Source organism: Balaenoptera acutorostrata, chromosome 9, assembly GCF_949987535.1.
Source record: "Balaenoptera acutorostrata chromosome 9, mBalAcu1.1, whole genome shotgun sequence".
NCBI lineage: Eukaryota > Metazoa > Chordata > Mammalia > Artiodactyla > Balaenopteridae > Balaenoptera > Balaenoptera acutorostrata.
Window position 1 is genome coordinate 15,438,535 of NC_080072.1, and position 21,114 is coordinate 15,459,648.

At 60.5% G+C, this 21,114-nt stretch overlaps 1 protein-coding gene across 2 annotated transcripts; it reads right to left on the bottom strand.

Annotated features, from left to right (window-relative positions):
* Positions 1 to 86: 86 nt before the first annotated feature.
* MAPK8IP1 (mitogen-activated protein kinase 8 interacting protein 1) lies at positions 87 to 20,579 on the bottom strand. 2 transcript variants are annotated; one of them, XM_057553717.1, is made up of 12 exons: positions 20,338 to 20,579; positions 8,297 to 8,402; positions 5,956 to 6,273; positions 4,313 to 4,394; positions 3,198 to 4,010; positions 2,956 to 3,031; positions 2,220 to 2,392; positions 1,876 to 1,985; positions 1,657 to 1,773; positions 1,492 to 1,562; positions 1,274 to 1,372; positions 87 to 913 (listed from the first exon to the last, which is right to left on the bottom strand). In XM_057553717.1, exons 1-12 carry the CDS (start codon positions 20,436 to 20,438, stop codon positions 841 to 843), a joined length of 2,139 nt encoding a protein of 712 aa, XP_057409700.1. In that variant the 5' UTR covers positions 20,439 to 20,579; the 3' UTR covers positions 87 to 840. The 2 variants fall into 2 exon arrangements, with proteins under 2 accessions (XP_057409700.1, XP_057409701.1); XM_057553718.1 differs by lacking the exon at positions 20,338 to 20,579 and adding an exon at positions 9,606 to 9,882.
* Between the last annotated feature and the right edge of the window lie 535 nt (positions 20,580 to 21,114).

Consider the following 21,114-nt stretch of genomic DNA (forward strand, 5'->3'; position numbering starts at 1 on the left):
CAGCAATGGCTTGGGCTTTCCTGGGATGGAAACGAGCTGGGCAAGGGAGGGGGTCCAAGTAGACAGGCAGATGAGACCCACTGTGGTCCCGACAGGAAATGGCACTTTAATAGTTGTGGCCAGCATAACAGGACTGAGATGGGGCTACCGCTGAAGCAGCCAAGGGGCCTGGCTGGCCAGGGCCGGGGCGGAAGCCTCCTTTTCCTGCTGAGGTGGAGCCCCACTGCGGCGCTCTCCCTCCCTGTGAGGCCGCACCCCTGCCAGGGGCCGGCATGCCGGTGAGGCTGGTGGTAGGAGCCATCCAGAGGCCACACAAGTGACAGGGCTGGGGACAGGGACTGCGCTCCCACCTGCTGCCGTTCTCCTTGCTGCAAAGTCCTCGGGAGGTGGCTGGGTTCAGCCTGAGCTCAGGGCCCTTCGGTTGGGCTTGGGAGCTGGGGGCGGGGGTGGGGTGGGGTGGGCACTCGCAGGTGGCATGAGCTTTGTCGAGGTGGGAGCCAATGGCCGGAGGCCCAAGATAGGACAGAACCCTCCGCTCTGAGGATGGGCACCCTTCCTGGCCAGAGGCTTAATACCACCCCCCAGCCCCACTCTCTCCCAATCCCTGGGCAGCCCACTCCGTCCTCCATAGATGAATCTGATCCCATATATTACGATAAACTGCATTTGCTTCTCCCCATAACCCCCACCCTCCCCCACCCTCGGCCAACAGCCCCCCACTTCCCCCATCCTCTGGTAGTGGCAGGTGCCCCTCCTCAAGCAGTGCCATGTCCTGTCAGCAGCCAGCCGTCCTGGCGCCGGCCCCAGGGCCCAGGGGATGCAGAGGGCGAGGCAGCGCTGCTACTCCAGGTAGATATCTTCTGTGGGGCAGGTGTACTCCACGAACTGCTTGTAGAACTGCTGGAACGCTCTCCTAGGAGGCAGGCAGACACACCAGAATGACTGGGGAGGAACAAGATCTCGACCCAGGGTTTTCACACAGGAGCCTCGGGGTACCCGGATGGGGCCGCGCCTCCCCCAGCCAGAGCTGCTCGGCTCTGTTCTCTGCACACAGTGTTTCCTGAGTGAGATTTCAGCTGAAGAAAGGGCCCAGCAACTAAGAAGTTTGGACCTCAAGACCACCCAGCCCTCTCTCCAGGCCACTGTGGCCCAAGGACGCTGCGCAGAGCGCCGGGGAGGACTGAGGGATGCTGCCGAGCATGAGGAATGTGCTCGGGGCCTGAGACCGGGGCTGGCCACAGGGCTGGGTGCTTGGCAGGACACACACACGTACCCCACGGATTCTGCCAGGGCTTTGGTGGATTCTTCAGACACAAAGACATGGCAGGCAAACCGGTGGTCAGCAGGGTGCTTGGTGATGAACCCAAAATACCTGTGGGAGGACAGCAGTCTGTCTGGGCAGGACGGGGGCTCAGAACCCTCAGGCACATGCGTGGACCCACGCCCTGAACCACCACCCACGCCTTGACCTCTTCCCCATCGTGTTCTTACTTGTTGTTCTTTGGATGGTATCCGCAGAAAGAGATGTTTTTTAACTGGAAAAAGTGGCTACATTTATTCCCCTGCAGGAGGGAGGAGAGAAGAGGGTGGTCATCAGCCTGCAGGGGCACAGGTTGGAGGTATGGCGGGAGAGCGGGGCCAGGCCGGGGCAGTCACCTTGGCCTCCTGGGAGTCGTCAGCCTTGACGCCTATCTTCACGCCCCGCATGCTGATCTCTAGGACGCAGCTGGAGGGCGGGTTAAAGTGCACGGTGAGCCGGCGGGTGGTGGCAATCTGTGGGTGAGGGATGGGAACATCAGGTGCTGGGTGGCCCTCTCCCCAGGAGAGGATGGGGACCGGGCCAGGGGTGGGCACCCTCCCCAGCGGAGCAGGTACCTTTTGCATAGCGGCACAAAGGACGTCATTGCCCTTGTGATAGGGAACCTGGACTGAGCCCAGGAACTTCACCCGGAACTGGTCCACCCAGTCGCTGTTTTTGGTCAGGGCTGGAAAGCAAGTGTGGAGTGAGGAGTGGCAGACCCAGCACAGGATGCACCACCCAGGGCTGCCCCGATTTGGCTGGGCCTCACTTTTCTCGATTGTGAAATGGTTCTGAAGTCACCGCTGCCCGGCCCCCGCCCTGGGTGGTTGAGATCTGGAGCACAGGTTTGCCCGGCAGCAAATGGGGGCAGGGCAGACGGGGGGGCCCAGTGGCACCAGGTGGGGGGAAGGAACACTACCTGCCATATGTTCAGGCTCCTTGGTGACCTCGATGGCGTAGTAGGCAGGAAAGATGCCCCGGGCACCCGTGCGCATGTTGTAGGCCTCATACCAGTAGTCCTCAGCCTGCAACTCCACCAGCAGAGGGTCATCCACTTCCAGCTCAAGTTCGTCTTCATGTCGAGGCACAAACCTGTCTCCAACAAGGGCCTGTGAGGAATTCACCACCCAGGCCCCTCCAGCCAGCCATCTACTCCCCACCCTGCTCTGGGGTCGGGGGTTGCGTCGGCATCGCTGGTTCAGTAAACATTTGCACAGCGTCCCATGTGCCTGTCACTCCTGGGGTTGGGGGGGAGGCCAAGGTCAATCAGACATGCATCTGCCATGGAGGAACTCGCAGCCAAGGGAGCAAGTGACCAGGGCCACTGATAAACTGTGAGAGGTCACAGGACGTGAGTATTTCCACATGGAGGAGGGTGAGAGGTAGTGGGTTTTGTGTGTGGTCAGGTGTCTCTGTTGGGCACCCTCCTGGGCCCCTGCCCCGGCCAGATTAGGTGCTCAGTCCTGGGCTCTGGGCAGCACAACACATTGCTCCGAAATCATCCATTCCGTCCCTGAACTCTTGAGTTCTAGAGGGTGGACACTGTCCACCTGGGGCTGAGTGGTGGGGCTGGGTTTAGGCCCGGGGGGGACGGCAGAGGCAGGGAGGGTTTGGCCCCGGCTGCTGCCTGGCCAGCCCAGCCCTGGGGCTCTCACCTGAATATGGCCCGGTGGGTCTGCTCCTGCTCCTCCCCATTGATGACGCAGGAGAAGAGCCCGAAGGACTCTGCACCTGTAGATGAGGGGGACGGGCTAGGAGAGGGTGGTCCCAGCTCTGGTTGAGGCTTGCGGGGCAGGTAGAGTGCTCAGTCCTAGTGCCTTGAACCAGATGGACCTGAGGCCACCTCCCGGGGACACCCTCACCCCCATCCCCACACAGCTCCCTGCTGCCAACTTACTGGAGGAGCGAGAGCGGCCACTCATGAAGACGTTCAGGAACTTCTTGGAGAAGTGGACATCGGGTTCATCGGGCGTGGAGTCCTCAGAGAGGCAGGCGGGGGGCCGAGGCCGGGGGGCCTCCTCGTACTCCTCCCCAATGGCCGACTCGTAGGGGGAGGAGGCAGAGGCGCAGTTGTCGTAGACGGTGGCCGAGTCGCTCTCGTCGCTGTAGTCGCCGAAGCATGGCCGCAGGCTCACCAGCTCCAGCTGTGCGTGCTCATCCACCACCAGCGTATACTTGACCGAGTCGTAGGACAGGGCGCTGGTGTCCGAGCTCAGCGAGGCCCGTGGAGGTGGCGGCGGCTCGCCCAGGCTCCCCCGCCATCCTCCACCTGGCGGCTCGGCCCGCTCCGGGGATGACAAGCAGTCGAAGCCCTCGTCCTCCTCGCTGATGGAGGGGTGTGGCCGCCCTGCAGTTGCCGGGTAAGTGGCAGGGTCTGGGTCGGAGCTGACCGACATCCGGCTCTCAGCTGGCGGCAGGAAGGCGGAGTTGGGCTCTGCAGGGTCTGGGGGCCTCTGCACTGGTGTCAGGTAGATCTCCTCGGTGGCCTCCAGCCGCACGTCCGCCTGGTAGTGGATGCGGTCTCGATGCGAATGGCCCCGGCCAGCCGGTGGGGCAGCAGGGGGGCCACCGGGAGGTGCCATCTGGGTGGCAGCGCTTCGGCGGCAAGGGCTGTCGGTGGAGGTGCCTCGATCCTTGGTGGGGGCGGGGCTGCCTGGGGGCGGCAGCTCATCGCTCAGGCAGATGTGCTCATGTGGAGGTGTCTGCTCCCCTGGAGAGCAGGCAGGGCAGTGCTGAAGGCAGGTGCCTCGCCCCTGACTCCGAGGCTACCTGCTCCCTCCACTCAGCATGTGGACACAGACACCAAGATACAGCCTCAGGGGCAGTAGGCCTACGGCAGGCTCTGGGGCCAGTCCTCTCACTCCAGCCACAGCCGACAGCGGCTGGGCCTGCTCAGGCCTGTGGGACAGGCAGTTCACCTCTACCCAGCAGGCTGGAGACTGCTGGTTTGCTCTCTGCAGTGGGGACTGAGGGCACGTGGAGGTCCAGGTAAGGGAAAGGGTCGCGACTTACCTGTCTTCAGTGGTGAGGATGATCTCGACACCCGATCCTGCCAACTGTGCTTCTTGCCCAGGGAATTATTATTCAGTGTGTCCTGTGCAGGGAACAAAAGGCCCTTGTGACAGCAGAGCTCAACAGTGCCCGGCACAGGGAGGCCCTGGCCCTGCCCCCATCAGGCCATCCCTAGGCCATTTGCTGCTCCCCCCACCCCCTAACACTTGCCAAGGGCCTCACCCCCAACCCTCTGGAGCAGGCGGAAGGGGTGGCAAGTCACAGCCCTCCCAGCCAGGGCTATTGGTGCGAGACAGACCACCCCTTGGCTCAGGGAAGCTGGCCAACCCTCATGGAGATGCTCTCATCAGCCTCAACAAAGGTGGTGATGGCCAACGTGAATGGTGGTGAGTGGGGGAGGGGGGGGAGAAGCAAGAGCCATCCAGGGACAGAGCCAGACCCCCAGCCTCAGACATGGAGGGTTTACAAGGAAGATGCCCACTTCCAGCCCAACTCCCCTGGAGCTCAGGAAGCTATGGCCTAGGGAAGGGGCAGGGACATTCTAGGAGAGCCAGGAGGAAGGCTCTCCCCAGCAGCTCCCCTGTCTTGGGGGACTGGGATGAATCATACAAACGACGAATCCAGAACATGGTTTCCCCACCCCCCCCCCAAGAGCACGTGACAGAGGAGTGACAGATGTAGTTGTCAGAGGCCTCCTTCCTGGATATCAGGGCCACCCACCCCACATTCTCAGCCCCCTGGGACCCCTCTCCACGATGCCTACATACAAGGCTCCCTGCACACAACTTAGCCCCCTCCCCTGAGGACACCCTCACAGGCTCTCGCATGCATGAGTCTGGCTGCCAAAACCCACCCGAGAGGATCCTGGGAAAGGGACCAATCCTTTCCCTGCAGCCCCTGCACCCTCCACCAGCAGCCCCAGCTCCCTGAGCCGCTCCTCTGTACCTCTCCAGACTGGGCCTGGAAGACAATGGGCCGCGGCCGGCTCTCCCCCACCCTATTCAACCCTCCTTGGCATCCAGCCACCCAGTCCAGGGGCCCTAGGCCCCCAACTCAGCCAAGCAGCTCCACCTCCCATTTCTCTTCCCTGCCTTCTGGGAATCCCCAGCTGCCCACATTTCAAACTGGCTGCTGGTCCCCATCCCTAGCGCTTCAAAATTTCCCATGACTTTCCCCTGACCCGACCACTTCACATGCCTTTTTCTTCAGGCCCCGCTTCTGCCCCACCTTCACCGGGAACCCCATACCCTTGCAACCCCTCGAAGCCCTGTTCTCTTACTTCCCTACTTCTCTCTTCACCCGCATCCTTCCACTACCCCTCTCAGCCCTTTCATTCCTTCAGCCTCTCCTCTCAAGGCTCCAAACCCAGCCAGCCCCGCTCGGCCCCTCTCACTTAGGACAGACTCCACTTGCCCTCAGCGACCACCTCCCCAGGGACCTCCCCCTTGGGAAGCTACGGAAGGTGTCAGCAGGCCCGAGACTTCTCCCTCCTCCGGACTGGCAAGTGACTCTCCCGCAGCCCCTCCTGCCCCCCGGCCCGTCCGGGCCTGGACCCTGAGACGCCCGGCGCCCCGAAGACCTCCCGGGGCCCTGCCCCGGGGCACCGCCCCCTAAGCCCCGCCCCCAAGCCGCTGGCTCCTCACCTGAGACCGCGGCACCTGCGGGAAGAGGTTGAGCGTGGTGGGCCGCTTGGGCCGGTACGTGTCCCCGCCGCCCGGGCCCTGGCCCTGACCCTGGCCGCGGGGCGCCGTCTCCTGGCGGGGCTCCGCCTCAGGCGGGTCCGCTCCCGGCCGCCGCGCCGCACGCTCCTCCTCGTCCTCCTCTTCGTCGTCCTCAGCGCCGGGAGTGTCCCCCGCCGCGTCGATCAAGTCCATCTGCAGCATCTCGGCCTGCAGCCGGCTCCCCCCGCCGCCGCCGCCGCCGCCGCCGCTGCCCCCAGACAGCAGCCCGGCGCGTGGGGGCTGCTCGGCGCGGACAGAGGGGCGTCAGGAGGCGGGGAAGGGGCGGGGCCAAGGCCGCCGCGCACCGCCCCCCGCGCGGGCGAGTCCATTCCGCGGCCGCAAAGAGGGGGACAGAAGGAGCGGAGCAGGAGCCCCGCGCGAGGGCTGTGCCCTCCCGCGCCTTCGAGGATGCGTGAGGCCTCCTCCTCCCCACGTCAGGCGGCGCCTTTTGCACTCCACACTTCTCCCCTCCCCAAGGTCCCCCCTTCCCGACTCTTTGCACCCTCCCGTTCCCTTGGCAACGGCCAGTGACCTCACCCGGGTAGTAAGCCGAGCCCAGAGTGAGGTCACCGCTGTTGCCATGGGGACGCAGGGTCGCCGAGGAGTTCGGGCCCCACAAGGGATGGGGACGGGGTTTTGAAGGGGGCAGGGAGGAAAACTGAGGAAACAGTCTCAGCCAGGAGGGCCTCAGTGAGGACAGGAGGACCTGAGCGCGACTGGAAGAGGGATGCTAAGGGGGAGGAGCAAGTGGCAGGCACCTGGACGAGGCAGTGGCATCCCCACCTTCCTCGGTCCTCAGGCTGAGGCCCCTCCAACCTGAGGTTTTCTCTCAGGCCAGCCTAACTTTAAGAGCCCCGTTCAGAGCCCCCCGTTCTAGCTCCAGCTCTGCCATTAACTCCCTGGCACCTTGGACAGATCCTCTGACTCTCCAATTCCCCCACCAGTTAACTGTCTCCCCGCTTCCCAGAGAGGTGAGGACTCACTGGCAAGAGTACTTGATGGCCCCCTGGAGCTTGTCTAAGGCCCCACAGGGTACGCCCCGAGCTAGTACTGCCTCAGGGTCCTGCTCATTGCAAGGACCACCCTCTCCAAGGCTCTGCTTGTGCAAGTGGGAGTCCGGAACAGGGGTATGACCTTCGAAAAGCTATGTTAGTCCAGAGTCAGTGGCCTCTGCCTCCAGCCCTTCCTGGCCTGGCCAGAGGGTGGCGGGTTGGAGTACAGGGTACTGGAGGGTTAGCCCCACCCCTTGGTTTCCTCTTGCCTGGCAGAACTTACAGAATCTCTGGGGGCAAAAGGAGGTCAACATAGAGGCACCCCATCCCAGCTCACACAGCAGCTCTCCTTTGCTAACCATTCTCCCAACACCATGTCTACTTCGGCTACCCACCCTCCCAGGGGCTGAGAGAAGCTCTGGGCTCTGCAACCTAGCTACGCACTTGCCTTCTGTCTCCTGGCTAGCGGCCCCTTCTTCCTGGGGTGGGGCGGGGGGAGGTGGGAGGGAGGCCCAAGAGGGAGGGGATACAGGTACACATATAGCCGATTCACTTCATTGCACAGCAGAAACTAACACAACATTGTAAAGCAATCATACTCCAATTAAAAAAAGAAAAAAGACATAGGGGGATCCTTATCTGACTCAGTCTCTCCAGATGCTGGGGACCTCCTGGCAGGATTCAGAACTTTGGGAGCCGAGAGAGCCATCTGTCCTATGACAAAGCCATGGGGTCCAAAGCAGCAGCAATGCTGGATTAACCTTCTAGAGGGACCTTTAGGACGGTGGGCCAGAGAGGGTCTTTGAGGCTGTGTGGTGTGTTTGGTGCAATGGTAGCCAAGGGAGTGTCCTGGCTCTTTTTTCCTGCCCCAAAGCACTGTAGATTCCACCAGACTCCACCCTGCTCTGCCTCAGGCCCTCTGCCAAGGCAGCTTTGGAAAGGATTTAGGGTAGTCCTGAGGCTTCCCTTAATTCTGGCCCTAACTGCTGCTGTCCTAGGCCTCAAGACTTCCCGCTCTCTCCCTTCTTGTGGGCAGTTGAAGGAGCTATCTCCTGCCTTAGCCCCTGGCAAAATAAATAAATAAATAATAAATTAAGAATCTGAGCACTCAAGATGTGCCAAGCATTGTACTGGATGTTTCCTGCATGTTATTTCATTTAATGAGGGTGCCACACAGACCCTGAAAGCCCCTCTAGATATGGGGACACCTTCAGTCCCGTCCCTACCCATCCTGCCACCCCACTCAGGGGCTCCCGAGAGCCCACCCTTACCCGTAAGGACAGGGTGTCTTTGCACTGCAGGCTGATGCCACACTCATCGGTGATCTCGGAGAGGTCTTCATCCTCAAACTCCTCTAGGCTGATGTCATGGGTGAGCCTGGTGGGGACAAGAAGCCAAAGTTACCACTCAGGGGATTGCTGCCAGCGGGTTGAGGGCCCCTGATGCCTCCCTAGTACCTCTTCCAAGGGGCAGCCCCTCGAAGGCAGATCACAACCCCCAGAGGATGGGACCTGGGATCCACCTGTGCCAGTGCAAGGGGTACTGAACAGGCAGGGAAAGAGTTTTGGGCTCATGTCAAAAGGCAGGCCTCCTAGCGTGGCCGTGGCAGGGGAGGCTCCAGGTTACCCCAGCTTTCCCAGCTGGGAGTTGTCCACCCTGCTGCCAATCAGGAGGCCATGCCTAGGAGGCCCAGCTGGTCAGAGCCTTGGCTCTGCCAGAGAAACGGCTCCCAGGGTCAAGGCAGGTGCCAAGGCCAGTTCACCCATGGAAGAGGCAGAGAGTTGAGAAGAGACTCCAAGGGATGCCTGGAGGGGGGCTCCCTGTGCACGGCAGTGACAAAACCCAAGGTGCTGGCAGAGGCCCCACCCCAGCCTCCGAGGAGTGCTCCATGTCCCCAGCCTCCGAGGAGTGCTCCACGTCCCCAGCCCAGGAAGTCCCACGCCTCGTAAGCCCTGGGAGCAAGTGCAGGGGAGTCTGGTGTCAGTCTAGTTTCAGCCTCTTCTAGGAGAGACCATGCCCCTGTTCTGTGTTCTTGGTCTCATCAATTCGAACACAAAATCCTCTTGCCTGGCACGTGGGCCCCGAACAGGAGGCTGCCCAGCGGGGGGCAGGGACAGCTGGAGGTGTCCTGAACGCAGGAGGCAGATCAAAGCACTTCAGCGAGGGAACTCTACCTGGCTGTGTTAGAACCCTCTCCGCCCAGGCCAACCCCGGGCCCCAACCCCAGACTGCAGGGCTGTGCCAGCCCCTGAGGCGCCTGCCTGCTGGTCCCCTCACCTGCTCAGCCCCAGCCCCGGGGACCCTGCCCGGTTTGGTGTGGGTGGGACATTGGGAAAATTCTGCTAATGAAGTTGCGGAGAATCCTGAGTCTTTTCTTCAGTAAGACCAAGAGACGGAGGCGTAGAGAATGGAGACCCACTAGTCCAAGGTCACCCAGGAGAGGTGGTGGGCTCAGCCCCAGGGGGATCCTAGGAGGCCACACCCTCTGCCTATCACCTCAACCAGACCAAACGGACACCCGGAGCTCAATGGAGCTGCCCCAGTACTTCCCCTCCCCCACACCGGTCCCCACACCCCTACCAGCGCTCCCATTGATCCTCCAACCAGCTGTCATTGTCTGGGCTGGAATCCATCTTCAGCACCAGCTGTATGGAGAGCCCAGCCCGGCTGGGGGGCTGCGGGGCCCCAGGGCCGCCCTCTCATGCCCAGAAGGGTGGAGGTGCCAGGGCTCGGGGCAGGGCTGGGGCCTCGGGCCTCCACCGCCTGGGCCTGCCTTTCTGAGTCCAGCCCGCTGCAGAAGGCTGGGGAGCTCATTAAAAATAGATGGGCTGGAAGAAGAGGCAGCGGCTGCCGACCCGGCCCCGGTCCCAGCTCTTCCCAGACAGCCCTCAGCTGCAGGCAGCTTCCTCCCCTGGCCCTTCGCGCTGCCGCTGCCGTCAGCCTCCCCCCGCCCCCCTCCCCCGCAGGATCAGGTTACTGCAATCGATGCCACGGCTCCACCTGCCCTTCCAATGCCCCTGTCGGGGGCTGGGGTGGCCCCCCTCCCTGGCCCAGGCTTGTAAGCAGATGGCAGAAATCTGGGATGTTTCCCCCCAAAAGCCAGCCCCTGATCTGCTTTAAAGGGCCAGCACCACAGTTAGGGCTCCTGGTAGGGAGATGGAGGGGCTTCCAAAATCCTCCACAAATGGACGCCCCCATACCTCATCAGGGAGGTTTCTGTGGGCCCAGATCGGCCTTCACACAGTGCTGCCTGGGGTGGGTCTGGGCTGCCTCTATTGCCCACCTGGGTGCCCCCTCCCCAGGGCTCCATCCTTCAGTACCCATCCAGGAAGTGCCTACGGGCACCGGAGGCGCCACAGCCAGGGCTAAGGCCAGATCATATGTGGATATCTCTCGCAGCAGGGCAGGAAGGGCAGCTTGGGAGCTAATGAGCCTCCTGGCACTTCGGGGTGGGGGTGGCGTAAGCAGAAGCTGGAAGGTCCCTGGAGAAACAGCAGGGGAGGAGGGGGGGGAGGGAGCTGGATGGACAGTGTGCTCTTTAAGGCCTCTCCTGACCTGGAGCCCGAGGGTGGTAGGTTCCCAGGGCTGGGGGAGGGTGGGGAGGACAGCCCAGCCCAGAAGCCAGAGCAGCCCTGCTCAGTCTGGCACAGGGCGGCATCTCTGGCCCTGGGATGAGAACCCAGTGGCAGGCACTAAGCAAATGGTTAATATACACACTGGCTGCCTGGCCAGTCACAGAGAAATCACTCCTGGGACTCAGTCAGCACCAGGCAGCTGCAGGACCACTGGGTGTCTAACCCAGAGGTGCCCTCAGACACCCCCTGCTCTGCCGGTGACCTCTGCACACATCTGCATCTCCTCGTCCTCACTGCCCAGCCTGGTCTAGCTCCTGCCTCTGCAGTCCCAGACCTCCGCACTGGCCTGCCTGCCTCAGTTTCCCCATGTCAGCACCGTCCCACCCCACCCGCCACTATCAGGCGGAGCTGTCTGAAATGCCACCCTTTCGCTCCCCCACTCAAAACCCTCCAAGATTCCCTGCTAGTGGCCGACTCCTTGGCTTGGCATTCAAGATCTGCAGCTCTGTGCGTGACTGCCTGCCTCTTGCACCCGCCTCCCCAGTGTCTAACCCATCGCTTGGATGGAGCACGTGGCAGGCTCTCAACCTGTGCTTGCTGGTAGAGGCTCAGTTAAGCCTGCTCCTCCAGGAAGCCCTCCTGGCCCACTGTGTCAGTGCCTTACAGCCCTCCGGGCAGCACTCACTGGTCCCCTGTCATTCCCCTTGCTTGTGATTGGCATCACCCTCTGCGTGGAGGCGAGGCAGTGTTGGGGAGCAGACAGGACGAGGCCTGCATCAGACGCCCTCCCTCCCCTCCCAGGAGGCTCCAAAGGTAGATGGAGCTCACACCCTGCCCCCACCCTGCACCCAGCTGGTGGTGAATAAAGGTCCCCTCCCTCCCAGTGAGGTCTGGAGGGCAGAGCTGGTGAGGTCATCTTGCATACACCAGGCACCCAGTGCATGTCTGCTAGATGTCCGTCAAGGACAACCTCAGCCCCCACCGGCTCCTCTCAAACCGAAGTGTTCAGAGCAGACCTGCAGGGTCTGGCTTGGACCTGGGCTGGGGCTTCTCAGCTCATCTCTACACACCTGATCTGAGCATCACCTGATATTTCCACTTGCTGGGACAGCAGGTCTGGGGGCAGGCAGGGACAGCTGTATCAGCCTCTACAGATGAGGAATGAGGTTAACTGAGGGCAGTGGTGGAAAGAGCACTGGGCTGGGGCTCAAAAGCCTGCACTTGGGACTTCCCTGGTGGTCCAGCAGTTAGGATTCTGAGTTTCCACTGCAGGGGGCATGGGTTCGATCCCTGGTTGGGGAACTAAGATCCCACATGCAAGCGTGGCACAGCCAAGAAAAAAAAAAAAAAAAGCCTGCACTTGATCCCTGGCTCTGGTGGGGTGGGTTAAGGGAGCTCCTTAATCTTATTTTTTTCTCATAAGCCAGGCAAGATGGTAGAATGGCTGCCATATCAGGCTCAGAGGCAGGAGGCCTGAGATCAAATCCTGATTCCTTCGCTTATGAGAAGCAGCCGCCCCGTCTCCTGAGCGGCTGCTGCGCCCTGGCCACCAACCTTCTTTATGCTCTGCATCTCCCTTCATCCTCACTCCAGCCTTGGAAGAGGGTTTTTATTCTGTCCATTTTACAGATGAGGAGCACTAAAGCTCAGACTTAAGATGCCATAGGTCTGCAGTTTCCCCATATATAAAATGAGCCCTCCCCATATCTGGGTGCTGGTAAATTTAACTGAGTGGAGTGTTTGTGAATTGCAAGGTGCTGTGAGGAGGTCACAACCAAGGATCAAGGGGCTTTACTGATTACGGAGTCCCCTTTGCAAGTCATACTCCCCCCACCTCCCGACCCCCAGCCCCAGCCCCAGCCCTAGCCCTGCCCTTTCCTCCTGCTTTTCCAGACACCAGGTGTTCTGGGTCTCTCAGCCGAAGCCCTGGGATACCCTTCATGGAGGGAAAGCTAAACAGACCCTTGGTCCCTCCAAGCTCAAGGAGGGCAACGATGGGGAGGAAGGAAAAGATGGAAGGGAAGAGGGAGGAGGGGAAGGAAGGAAGGGAGGAAGGAAGGAAGGGAGGAAGGAAGGAAGGAAGGAAGGGAGGGAGGGAGGAAGGAGGGAGGGAAGGAAGGAAGGAAGGAGGGAAGGAAGGAAGGAAGGAAGGAACGAAGGAAGGAAGGAAGGAAGGAAGGAGGGAGGGAGGGAGGGAGGAAGGAAGGAAGGAAGGAGGGAGGTTCCCTCCTGAACCCACTGATCCACCTTCCCCATGGAGACCTGAGCCCTAAGCACCACGAGGCCACCTCTAGATCTGGAGACCCCAGCCCTTTGGAGGCAGCCGTTGCTGATCAGTCAGACCTGCTTGCCCATTCCGGTGAGATGGTTCCTGAGGTCTCATCCATATTAGCATTTGGTGACTCGATGTCATGGGTTTGGTCTCTGGAGACCTCCCTGACCTTTGGCGTCTATCTTTATATTCCAGGCCCCCGCTTCCGCGTTCACCTCGTCGCCTCCCACTCCGGTGCCCCAGTCCCTTCCTCTGTCCGAGCTGGCTCACTGCATTCTGAACATGCCATCCTCAGGCTCCCCTTCCCTGAGCCGAGCTCCCCTAAATGAACAGATAAGCCTCTGGTGTTTCGATGTTCATGTCATGGCCTTTTCCCTTGCCATGTGCTGTCACATCTCCCTGTTCACCTCGTTCCACCTACAGCAGCTCTTTCTAATCTGCTGTTTCAACCCAGTAGTAGGTGGAGTTAGAAGTGCATGCGAAGTGAGGGTTAAGTGGTAAAGTGCTGAGGCTTTAGCTGAGCAAGGCCAATCAGAGCCAGGCATCTGGTTGCTCAGAGGCCATTTTTGTCTTCCTGTTCCTGGCTCTCCTGGAGTGAGGTAAGGATGCCAGCTGAGTGACCTTGGGTCCTGGCCATGGTGTCCCACGGGCCCCTCTCATGACAGGGGGCATCTGTGGTCCAAGGGTCCAGCCTGTCTCTCTGCTGCCTTCTGAGTGCTGAGCAGAGCTGCCCAGTGGGCTCTCAGACACGTGCTCAGGCTGCCCTACTCTAAGCAGCTTCCCCACTTCCCTCAGGCTCCCCTACAGGCCATTCTCGAGGGGCCACCAAAACCAACATTTGAAATGCAAATCTGGTCTTGTCACCCCTCCCCAGCTCAGAATCCTAACAGCTTCCCCCCAACCCTTAGGGAAAGGGGCCAAAATTCTCACCTGTGGCCCCTCCCTTCCCCTCTGGCCTAGATCATTGCCCCCCCACCGCCAACTCTCTAGGCTGCCTTAACAAAGCCTCCTCTCACCTCCCTGATCAGGCCGAAGAGCCCTGCTATGGGCTGGGTCCCTCTTGCCGGTGTCCTGGGTCACTGTAATTTTACATTTGGGCTCTGCAACCAGTGGTGGGCTCCCCTTAGAGGCAGTCCATCCCTGAGGGCGGGATCGTGTCTCTCTTGACCAACGACAGGTACTTAATGAACGTTGTTGAATGAATGAACCACTGGTGTCCCCAGGTCTTTCTGGATTTCCCCCTTGGAAATCTTTATGTCAGTTCCCCTTTCAACTCAACTTCCTGTGTCCCCGCCCCCCACCTGCATCAGAGTCTGGGGTGGGATGTGGAGGCCTCGGGGAAGGTGGCACTGGCCGGAATGGGGGCGAGCCAGGCCCAGCGTCATCCTCAGAGCCCTCTCTCCATCCCACCCCCAGCTCTGGGTGGACCTTGGGGTCAGGCCGGGTTTGTTCCTCTGGTCTGGAATTCCCTTCTCAACTGTGTCCACACTGAGGTCATCTTCACTGAAAACTGAAACCAACCCAAGAAACAAGTCTCAGGAGAAAACCCTTACTTGGGGTTATCATGTGTCTCAACCGTGGTGTTGATATGGAGCAAGAACCCTGGGATCTGGTGACTCAACTTTCAGGAAACTATCCTGAGAAAATAATCCCACCCAGGGAAAGACCTTTATACACAAGGATGTGTGTCCTGGTAACGGCAAACAGCAGAGGGAGTATAACTCTCCTTTGGGATGAACGTTATAAAGTCTGTGTACTGGGACTTCCCTGGTGGTCCAGTGGTTAAGAATCCGCCTTCCAATGCAGGGGATGCGGGTTCGATCCCTGGTTGGGGAACTAAGATCCCACATGCCGCGGGGCAACTAAGCCCGTGCGCCGCAACTACTGAGCCCGCGCGTCACAACTAAGACCCGATGCAGCCAAATAAATAAATTAAATAAATAAATAAAGTCTGTGTATTAATGTAGAAAATGGCAACTAATACAATGAGCAGAAGACAGAACGTGTCACCTTATGGCTCCACATGATGATTCACACGCAGGAAGAAACACTGACAAAACACGGCTGTGAGACGTGGTGGGATCTGGGGGGTCTTCTCTCCTAGTCCTCGCTGGGTCACACCTCCCACCAGCCGCCTCCCGGGCCTGGCTCTGGCCCCTCACAGAGCTGGGTTTCCTGAGGGCATGAGACCCAAGGCTCTGTACCCTGTAGGCACTAAATAAATGCCTATTAGAGGCAGTGCTGGTTGACCCAGGCCCTGTGTGTTCCAAGAGAGCATCTAGCACCGGATGAGGCAAGGCCCACGGTCGACGCTCCTAGAGATTCCCTGAACGAATCCAAGAGCAGGGTCAGGGGTCAAAGACGGCACCCAGGATGGGCAAGAGCCTCTGGAGTGGGGACAGGGCCAGGGAACCAATCTGTGGGATCCACTGGGGCCCCAGGAATCCAGAAACCAAATTTAAGGCTCTGACTTCCAAGAAGGGGGGTTGAAATCCTGCCCTGGCCACAGCCGGCTGTGTGAGGCAAGTCCACGTTCTGTCCCTGCACTGGAGGTTCATCGCAGCTGGCCGGGGCGCTGCCCAGGGCCTGGGGCTGGGGCGCAGCGGCCCCGGCAGCCGCAGCTCTTCATTCCCCCCACCCCAAAACGTGGCTGGCCCCCGGCCTCACCCTTCGCTCTGTCTCTCTGGGTGTGACGCTCTCCCTGAGGCTTCAGGCCATCGCGCACTAAGTGGAGACTCCCAGGGTCTTTAGCCCCAGCCCCATCCTCTCCTTTGAGCTCCAGACCCCAAACCAGCTGCCTGCTTGAACCCTCCAATTGGCTCCCCCAGTGATCACCAAGCTCAGATTCAGCAGGCCTCCGAGTGACTTCACCACCCTGCCCGCCAAACCTCTCATCTCCTGCAAGGCACCCCCTCCCTCGGGACCTAGCATCATCCTGGACTCCTGTCTCTCTTCCCCCCCTCACACCAGGTCCCTCAAAAGTGGGTTAATCTACCCTCTGAATCTCCCTTACATCCTCCCCTGTTCCTCCTCCTCACCCACAGGATGGCCAGTCTCCCAGCAGTCTCCCAGCCTCCCTGTCCACTCTCTACCTGGCAGCTGAGATACCATCTTTAGTTTAATTAATTTATTTTTGGCTGCACTGGTTCCTTGTTGCTGTGCGTGGGCTTTCTCTAGTTGCGGTGAGCGGGGGCTACTCTTCGTTGCGGTGCATGGGCTTCTCATTGCAGTGGCTTCTCTTTGTCGCAGAGCATGGGCTCTAGGCACGTGGGCTTCAGTAGTTGTGGCGCACGGGCTCAGTAGTTGTGGCCCGCGGGCTCTAGAGCGCAGGCTCAGTAGTTGTGGCGCACAGGCTTAGTTGCTCCGTGGCATGTGGGATCTTCCCGAACCAGGGCTCAAACCCGTGTCCCCTGCTTTGGCAGGGGGATTCTTGACCACTGCACCACCAGAGAAGTCCCCGAGATACCATCTGATGCCGTCATTCCCTGGACCTCTGCTGGCTGCCCCTGCTTACAGGTGGACAGGCCAGGGTCCCAACACGACCTTCGCGTTCCTGCATGCCCTCTCTCCGCACCTGTGCCAGACAGGGCGTCACACACCCTGCTGGCTCGCTTCTGCCTTGAGCCCTCTGCCTGGGCTGCTCCCTCCCTCTTCACCCTTCCTCCTCTTGGGTGACGCTCACTCGCCCACCAGGCCTGGGCTGAGCTGACCCTTCCCTGACCCAGGGCTCCTCCAGGCCCCTGACCCGAGTCACAGCACACCTACCGCCTGTCTGGTAAGGACTTGTCTGTCTGTCTGACTACACTGACCACACGTCTGCACGATGGGCCAGGACCCCGTCAGTGGCTCTGGAGTGTCTCAGTGAGCCTGGCAAAGTGCAAGCACTTGTAGGTCTTTTTGGGGGGCTGTGCTGCACGGCTTATGGGATTTTAGTTCCCTGACCAGGGATTGAACCTAGGCCCTCGGCAGTGAGAGCACGGAGTCCTAACCACTGGACGGCCAGGGAATTCCCACAAGTACTTGCTGAATGAATGAACGAACAGCTGAGTGCATAGCATCTTGTGAAGAGATGCGTAGGGAGGGCCCTTGTCTCTCACCCCCCAGGCAGTGTGGAGGCAAGAACACCACCACCACGCAAGGAGTCCTGAGGCCCCGGTGCTGCCCCAGCTCTGCTGCAACTTGCTGTGTGTTCTCGGGAAGCCACTCACCCTCTCTGTCTCCTTCTAAGTAAAAGGGGAGGAGGATGGGCTGGACGAGCTGACCTCTAAGGTCCTTCTCATCCGCGCTCCCCTTCCACACACCCAGGGCAGCCGCTCACTTTACTCCCCACGAGCCTCCCATGTGGGCTGTCCCACTGTCCCCCTCCTACGTCCCACTGTCCCCCTCCTACGTCCCACCACCCAGCTCAAGGCATCCGTTGCTAAGTTTCTAAATTCTCTCACAGAATTTCCTTAAAATGAACATGTATCACTTTCATGTTCAATTTTCTTTTATTGTTTTGTAAGTTACAGAAGTAACCTATGCATGTGGTAAAAATAAGAAGTCAAAGAAGTCTGTGAAGTAAGTGAAAATCCCTCCCCCGACACCAGAGCCAAAGGTAACTACTAGTAACTGGTTGGAGCCTTTCTATAATCAGGGAAAAAAAAAAAAGGACATGTTTATTTAAACCAACTATCAACGAACAAACACTCGCCACCCTTCCAAATCCACACCATGCGTCCCCCTCCACAAATTCTCCTCTGTTGTTTTTACTCCAGGCCCTCTCTTTCCAGGGTGGCTCTGAACTCAGACTGCATTCAAACCCCAGCTCTGCCACTTATCTAACCTCTTCAGGCCTCAGTTTCTTCATCTGCAAAGTGGGGATAACAATAACACTCTGTTTACGTGGTTCTGGGCAGGACTAGATGCTCTTGCACAGAAAGTGCTTAGATTGGCAGCTGGGCAAAGTGACGGCCTCCCAAAGCGGCGGCGGCGTTTACAGCGTTATTCTCTGACAGTGTGCACTGTTCTCCTCTGAACTCTCCAATTTTATCTTGAATTAAATAAGAAACCACTAAGGCATTATTGGGCACCTACTCTGTGCTGGGCATTGGGCCAACCAAAGTTTAGGTATTGACTCCTTTTGCCTTCTGGAAGCTGACAGTGGTGCTGGGGGCACACACACGCGCACACACACACATGCACAATAACACCAATAAGAACAGCCCTACGTGAATGCAGCTCTTCACAGCCCTTGAAACACTCAGCATGTGTTGTCTCATCCAAGTCTTAGGACCGCCCTGAGCAGGGGCCAAAGTCGGCGTCGTGGAGGAGAAACAGAGACTCAGGCCGTTCAGCACCCACTCCTGGCACGCGGCTAAGAGGACCGAGCCAGGATTGAAACCCAGGCCAGAGCCACAGGAGAGCGGTCCCCGCCAGGGGTTCCACCAGCCGGTCTGAGAACTGTGAGAGGCGGTCTGAGAACTGTGAGAGGCGGGATGGGGAGCTGGCAGGGCGGGCCCTGAGGGGCCGGAGACACTGCCCTTATTATTCCCACACGCGGCCAGGCCGAGGTGTCCTGGAGGGCGGGCCCACGCCTCAGCCTTGGCGTACTGCCACTCTCGCCCACCGGGCCCAGGGCTGGACACACTCACTGGCTGGCCCGCCTCGTCAGCTCCTCTCCCTAAGGCGTCCATGGTAACCTGCCTGCCAGGGGTGGGGTGGAACGGAAAGCACTGTCACCTGGGGATGGGGTAGCCGGTACGGGAGGCCAAGCTGTCCTCTGGGCCAGAGGCAGGGCCTGGAGGTAGAGTGGAATGAACATGCAGACCCCGGTTCCAGTGCAGCCTCAGGCTCTGACTCCCTTGGGGTCCTCGGGCAAGCCCCCCTGCCTTCCTGAGCCTCAGTCTCCTCATCTACAAAATGGGCAGGCCCATACCCATGCCCAGGGTGGTTGTGAGGGTGACCTGAGCCAGCACAGGGAACACGCTTTGAGCCGTAATGAGCTATCTAAATGCCCGCTGGTGTGGAGGGCTGACACTTGTTGAGCGCCGACTTGATGCACATTAAGGAATCAATATTAATTAGCTCACCTAACAGATGGGATTCAGAAAAGACAAGAAGCTGCCCAGGTCACACAGCTAGAAAGTGGTGGAGCTAGGATTTGAAGCCAGGCTTGTCTAAGCTCGATGCTCTCCCACTACAGAGGGGTCTCCTGGAAGGGAGGCAGCGTTTGCGTCGAGGCGGTGTGTTTCATGTCAGTGGGGTCAGTCTAAGACCTCAGCCCCGTTACTCTGAGGCACTAACCCCAAAGCCCCCGGCCCTGGAGCCTTCAGGCTTGGTCTCCTCCATCTGGTCCCCTCCCTCTGGTCTCTTCCAGCTCAGCTCAGGGCCTTGGGGGAGGTTTCTAGTCCTGATGATGCCATTAGAGATTCCCAGGGGTCCCCGCCCACCTGAGGGCCGGGGAGCCAGCAACCCCTTGGTCTGAAGAGGGGCTGGCGCCAGAGCCCAGCTGGGGCCTGGCTGGGGTGGGGGCCGCAGGAGAAGGGAAGGCGCCAGCTCATTAGCTGGGGAAACAATGGGGAACGTCTAGGCCTCTTTCTCGGAGGCTCTGGAGCAGTGACACCCTCCTCTTCCTCATCTCCAACCGGCCGGCTTAGGAGGGAGGGACGTTCACCCCTTCCCCGCAACACCCTCTGCCACTTCTCTGAACTCCACCTCCCAAGTGCCTAACACCAGATGGGGGCAGGGAGAGAGGTGAAGGAGGAGCTCAGATCAGGGTCTTGGGTAGCTACCCCAGCAGGAACCATCCCACCAATACCCCTGGCTACTCCTGGGCGCTCCAAACTAGACTCCCTCTCTCCCACAGCTGGGCCTAGGATCTCGGGGTTGGGGCCGGGCCTTCTGCACCTGCACACACCTGACCAGGTCAGGGCTTGCCCCAGTCCACGGAGGGTCCTGGCCACGCCAGGCCTGGGAGTTGGGCCCCTCTGGCCAGGCAGGACTCGGGGAGCGGCCTACGACTCCTTCCTTCTTGCACCAAGGCTGTCGGTCGCCCCAAGAAACTGGGACCCGCGGGGCACCCCAGCCTGCTCCCATCTCTATTCAGAAGCCTTCTGACTGGGCACAGGCAAAGCCCCAGACGGCCTGCCTCCTCCGGGATCTCAACGCACACTCCAGGCCTCGCCGCAGCCCAACGTCGGGGAGAAGGCGGCCTCCGCGCCCACTCCTCCAATTCCAGCTCACGATCTCCTCGCCTAGGACACGGAATGGCGGAGGCAGCCGCACCACGGATATGCAGCGGCCATCAGTCTGCACCTGAGGCTGAGGGGGGGCTCTGGGGGCTCTGTCTCGGGAAGAGACCCCATCCCCACGCCGCCCTCTCGTTCCGGGGTCTGGTGTGTGTGAGCTGGGGGCGCGGGGGTCGGGGAGCCCGGGCAGGTCAATCCTGGCCGAAGGGCGGGGCGCGGCGGCCGGAGTTTCTCACCTGAAATTGGGCGGCGACGCGATGTGCAGCCCCAGGAACGGGGAGGCGGCAGGCGGGGACGCGGCCCCCCCGCCCAGGCCGCCGCTCTCTCGCTCCGCCATTCTCCCGCACAGCCCTGGCCATCCGGGCGGAGCGCGGCGCGGAGGCGGCGGCGGCGGCGGCGGCGGCGGAGGGGAAGGAGGCGGGGGCGCAGCGAGAGGCCGCCGCCGCGGGTATCTGGCTGGGGAGGGAGCGGCGGGCGCACCTGCGCAGGGCAGGGCGCAGTTCCAGACCGCGCAGCGCTCTCGGGACTGGCGCGAGCGCCACCGCGCGCGCCCCCGGGTTCCTTGCCGGGGTCTCGTGCGCCCCGCCCCCTGCCCCGCGAGCTCCGCCCCCCCCGCGCGCGCGCTCTCCAAGGTGCTGAAGTCGCCGCCCCGCGGTCGCCGGGTTTGGCCCAGCCCCGCCCTAAATCCCACACCGACTCCTCAGCTCAGTTCCTCCTCCCTCAAAGCCCTCCGTGCCCATGCGGGCTCTGCTCCTCGGGGTGGGCCTAGCGCCTGGGTATCGAATAACTAATGGTGGGTCCCTGGTCCCTAGGACCTTAGTTGACCCCCTCGCTGCAGGCAAAGAGGGCAGTCAGGAAATGAGGGTCATGGAGGAAGGCAGAGAAAGGCGAGTGGGTGTTGGGAGTTGGCTCCTAGAGCAGACAGATTTGGAGTCAGGTGGTGTGAAGTCACAGCCTGGCTCTCCAAGTGAATAGGCGGTGTGGCCTTGCATTAGTGACAAGAGTCCTAAGGT

Excerpts from the sequence above, each read along its gene's own strand:
- MAPK8IP1 (XM_057553717.1), bottom strand. The coding sequence starts at position 20,438 with ATGGCGGAGCGAGAGAGCGGCGGCCTGGGCGGGGGGGCCGCGTCCCCG. Across the intron at positions 8,403-20,337 it reads GCGTCGCCGCCCAATTTCAG|GCTCACCCATGACATCAGCC; the intron begins GTGAGAAACTCC and ends TGTCCCCACCAG. Across the intron at positions 1,373-1,491 it reads TACCATCCAAAGAACAACAA|GTATTTTGGGTTCATCACCA; the intron begins GTAAGAACACGA and ends GTCCTCCCACAG.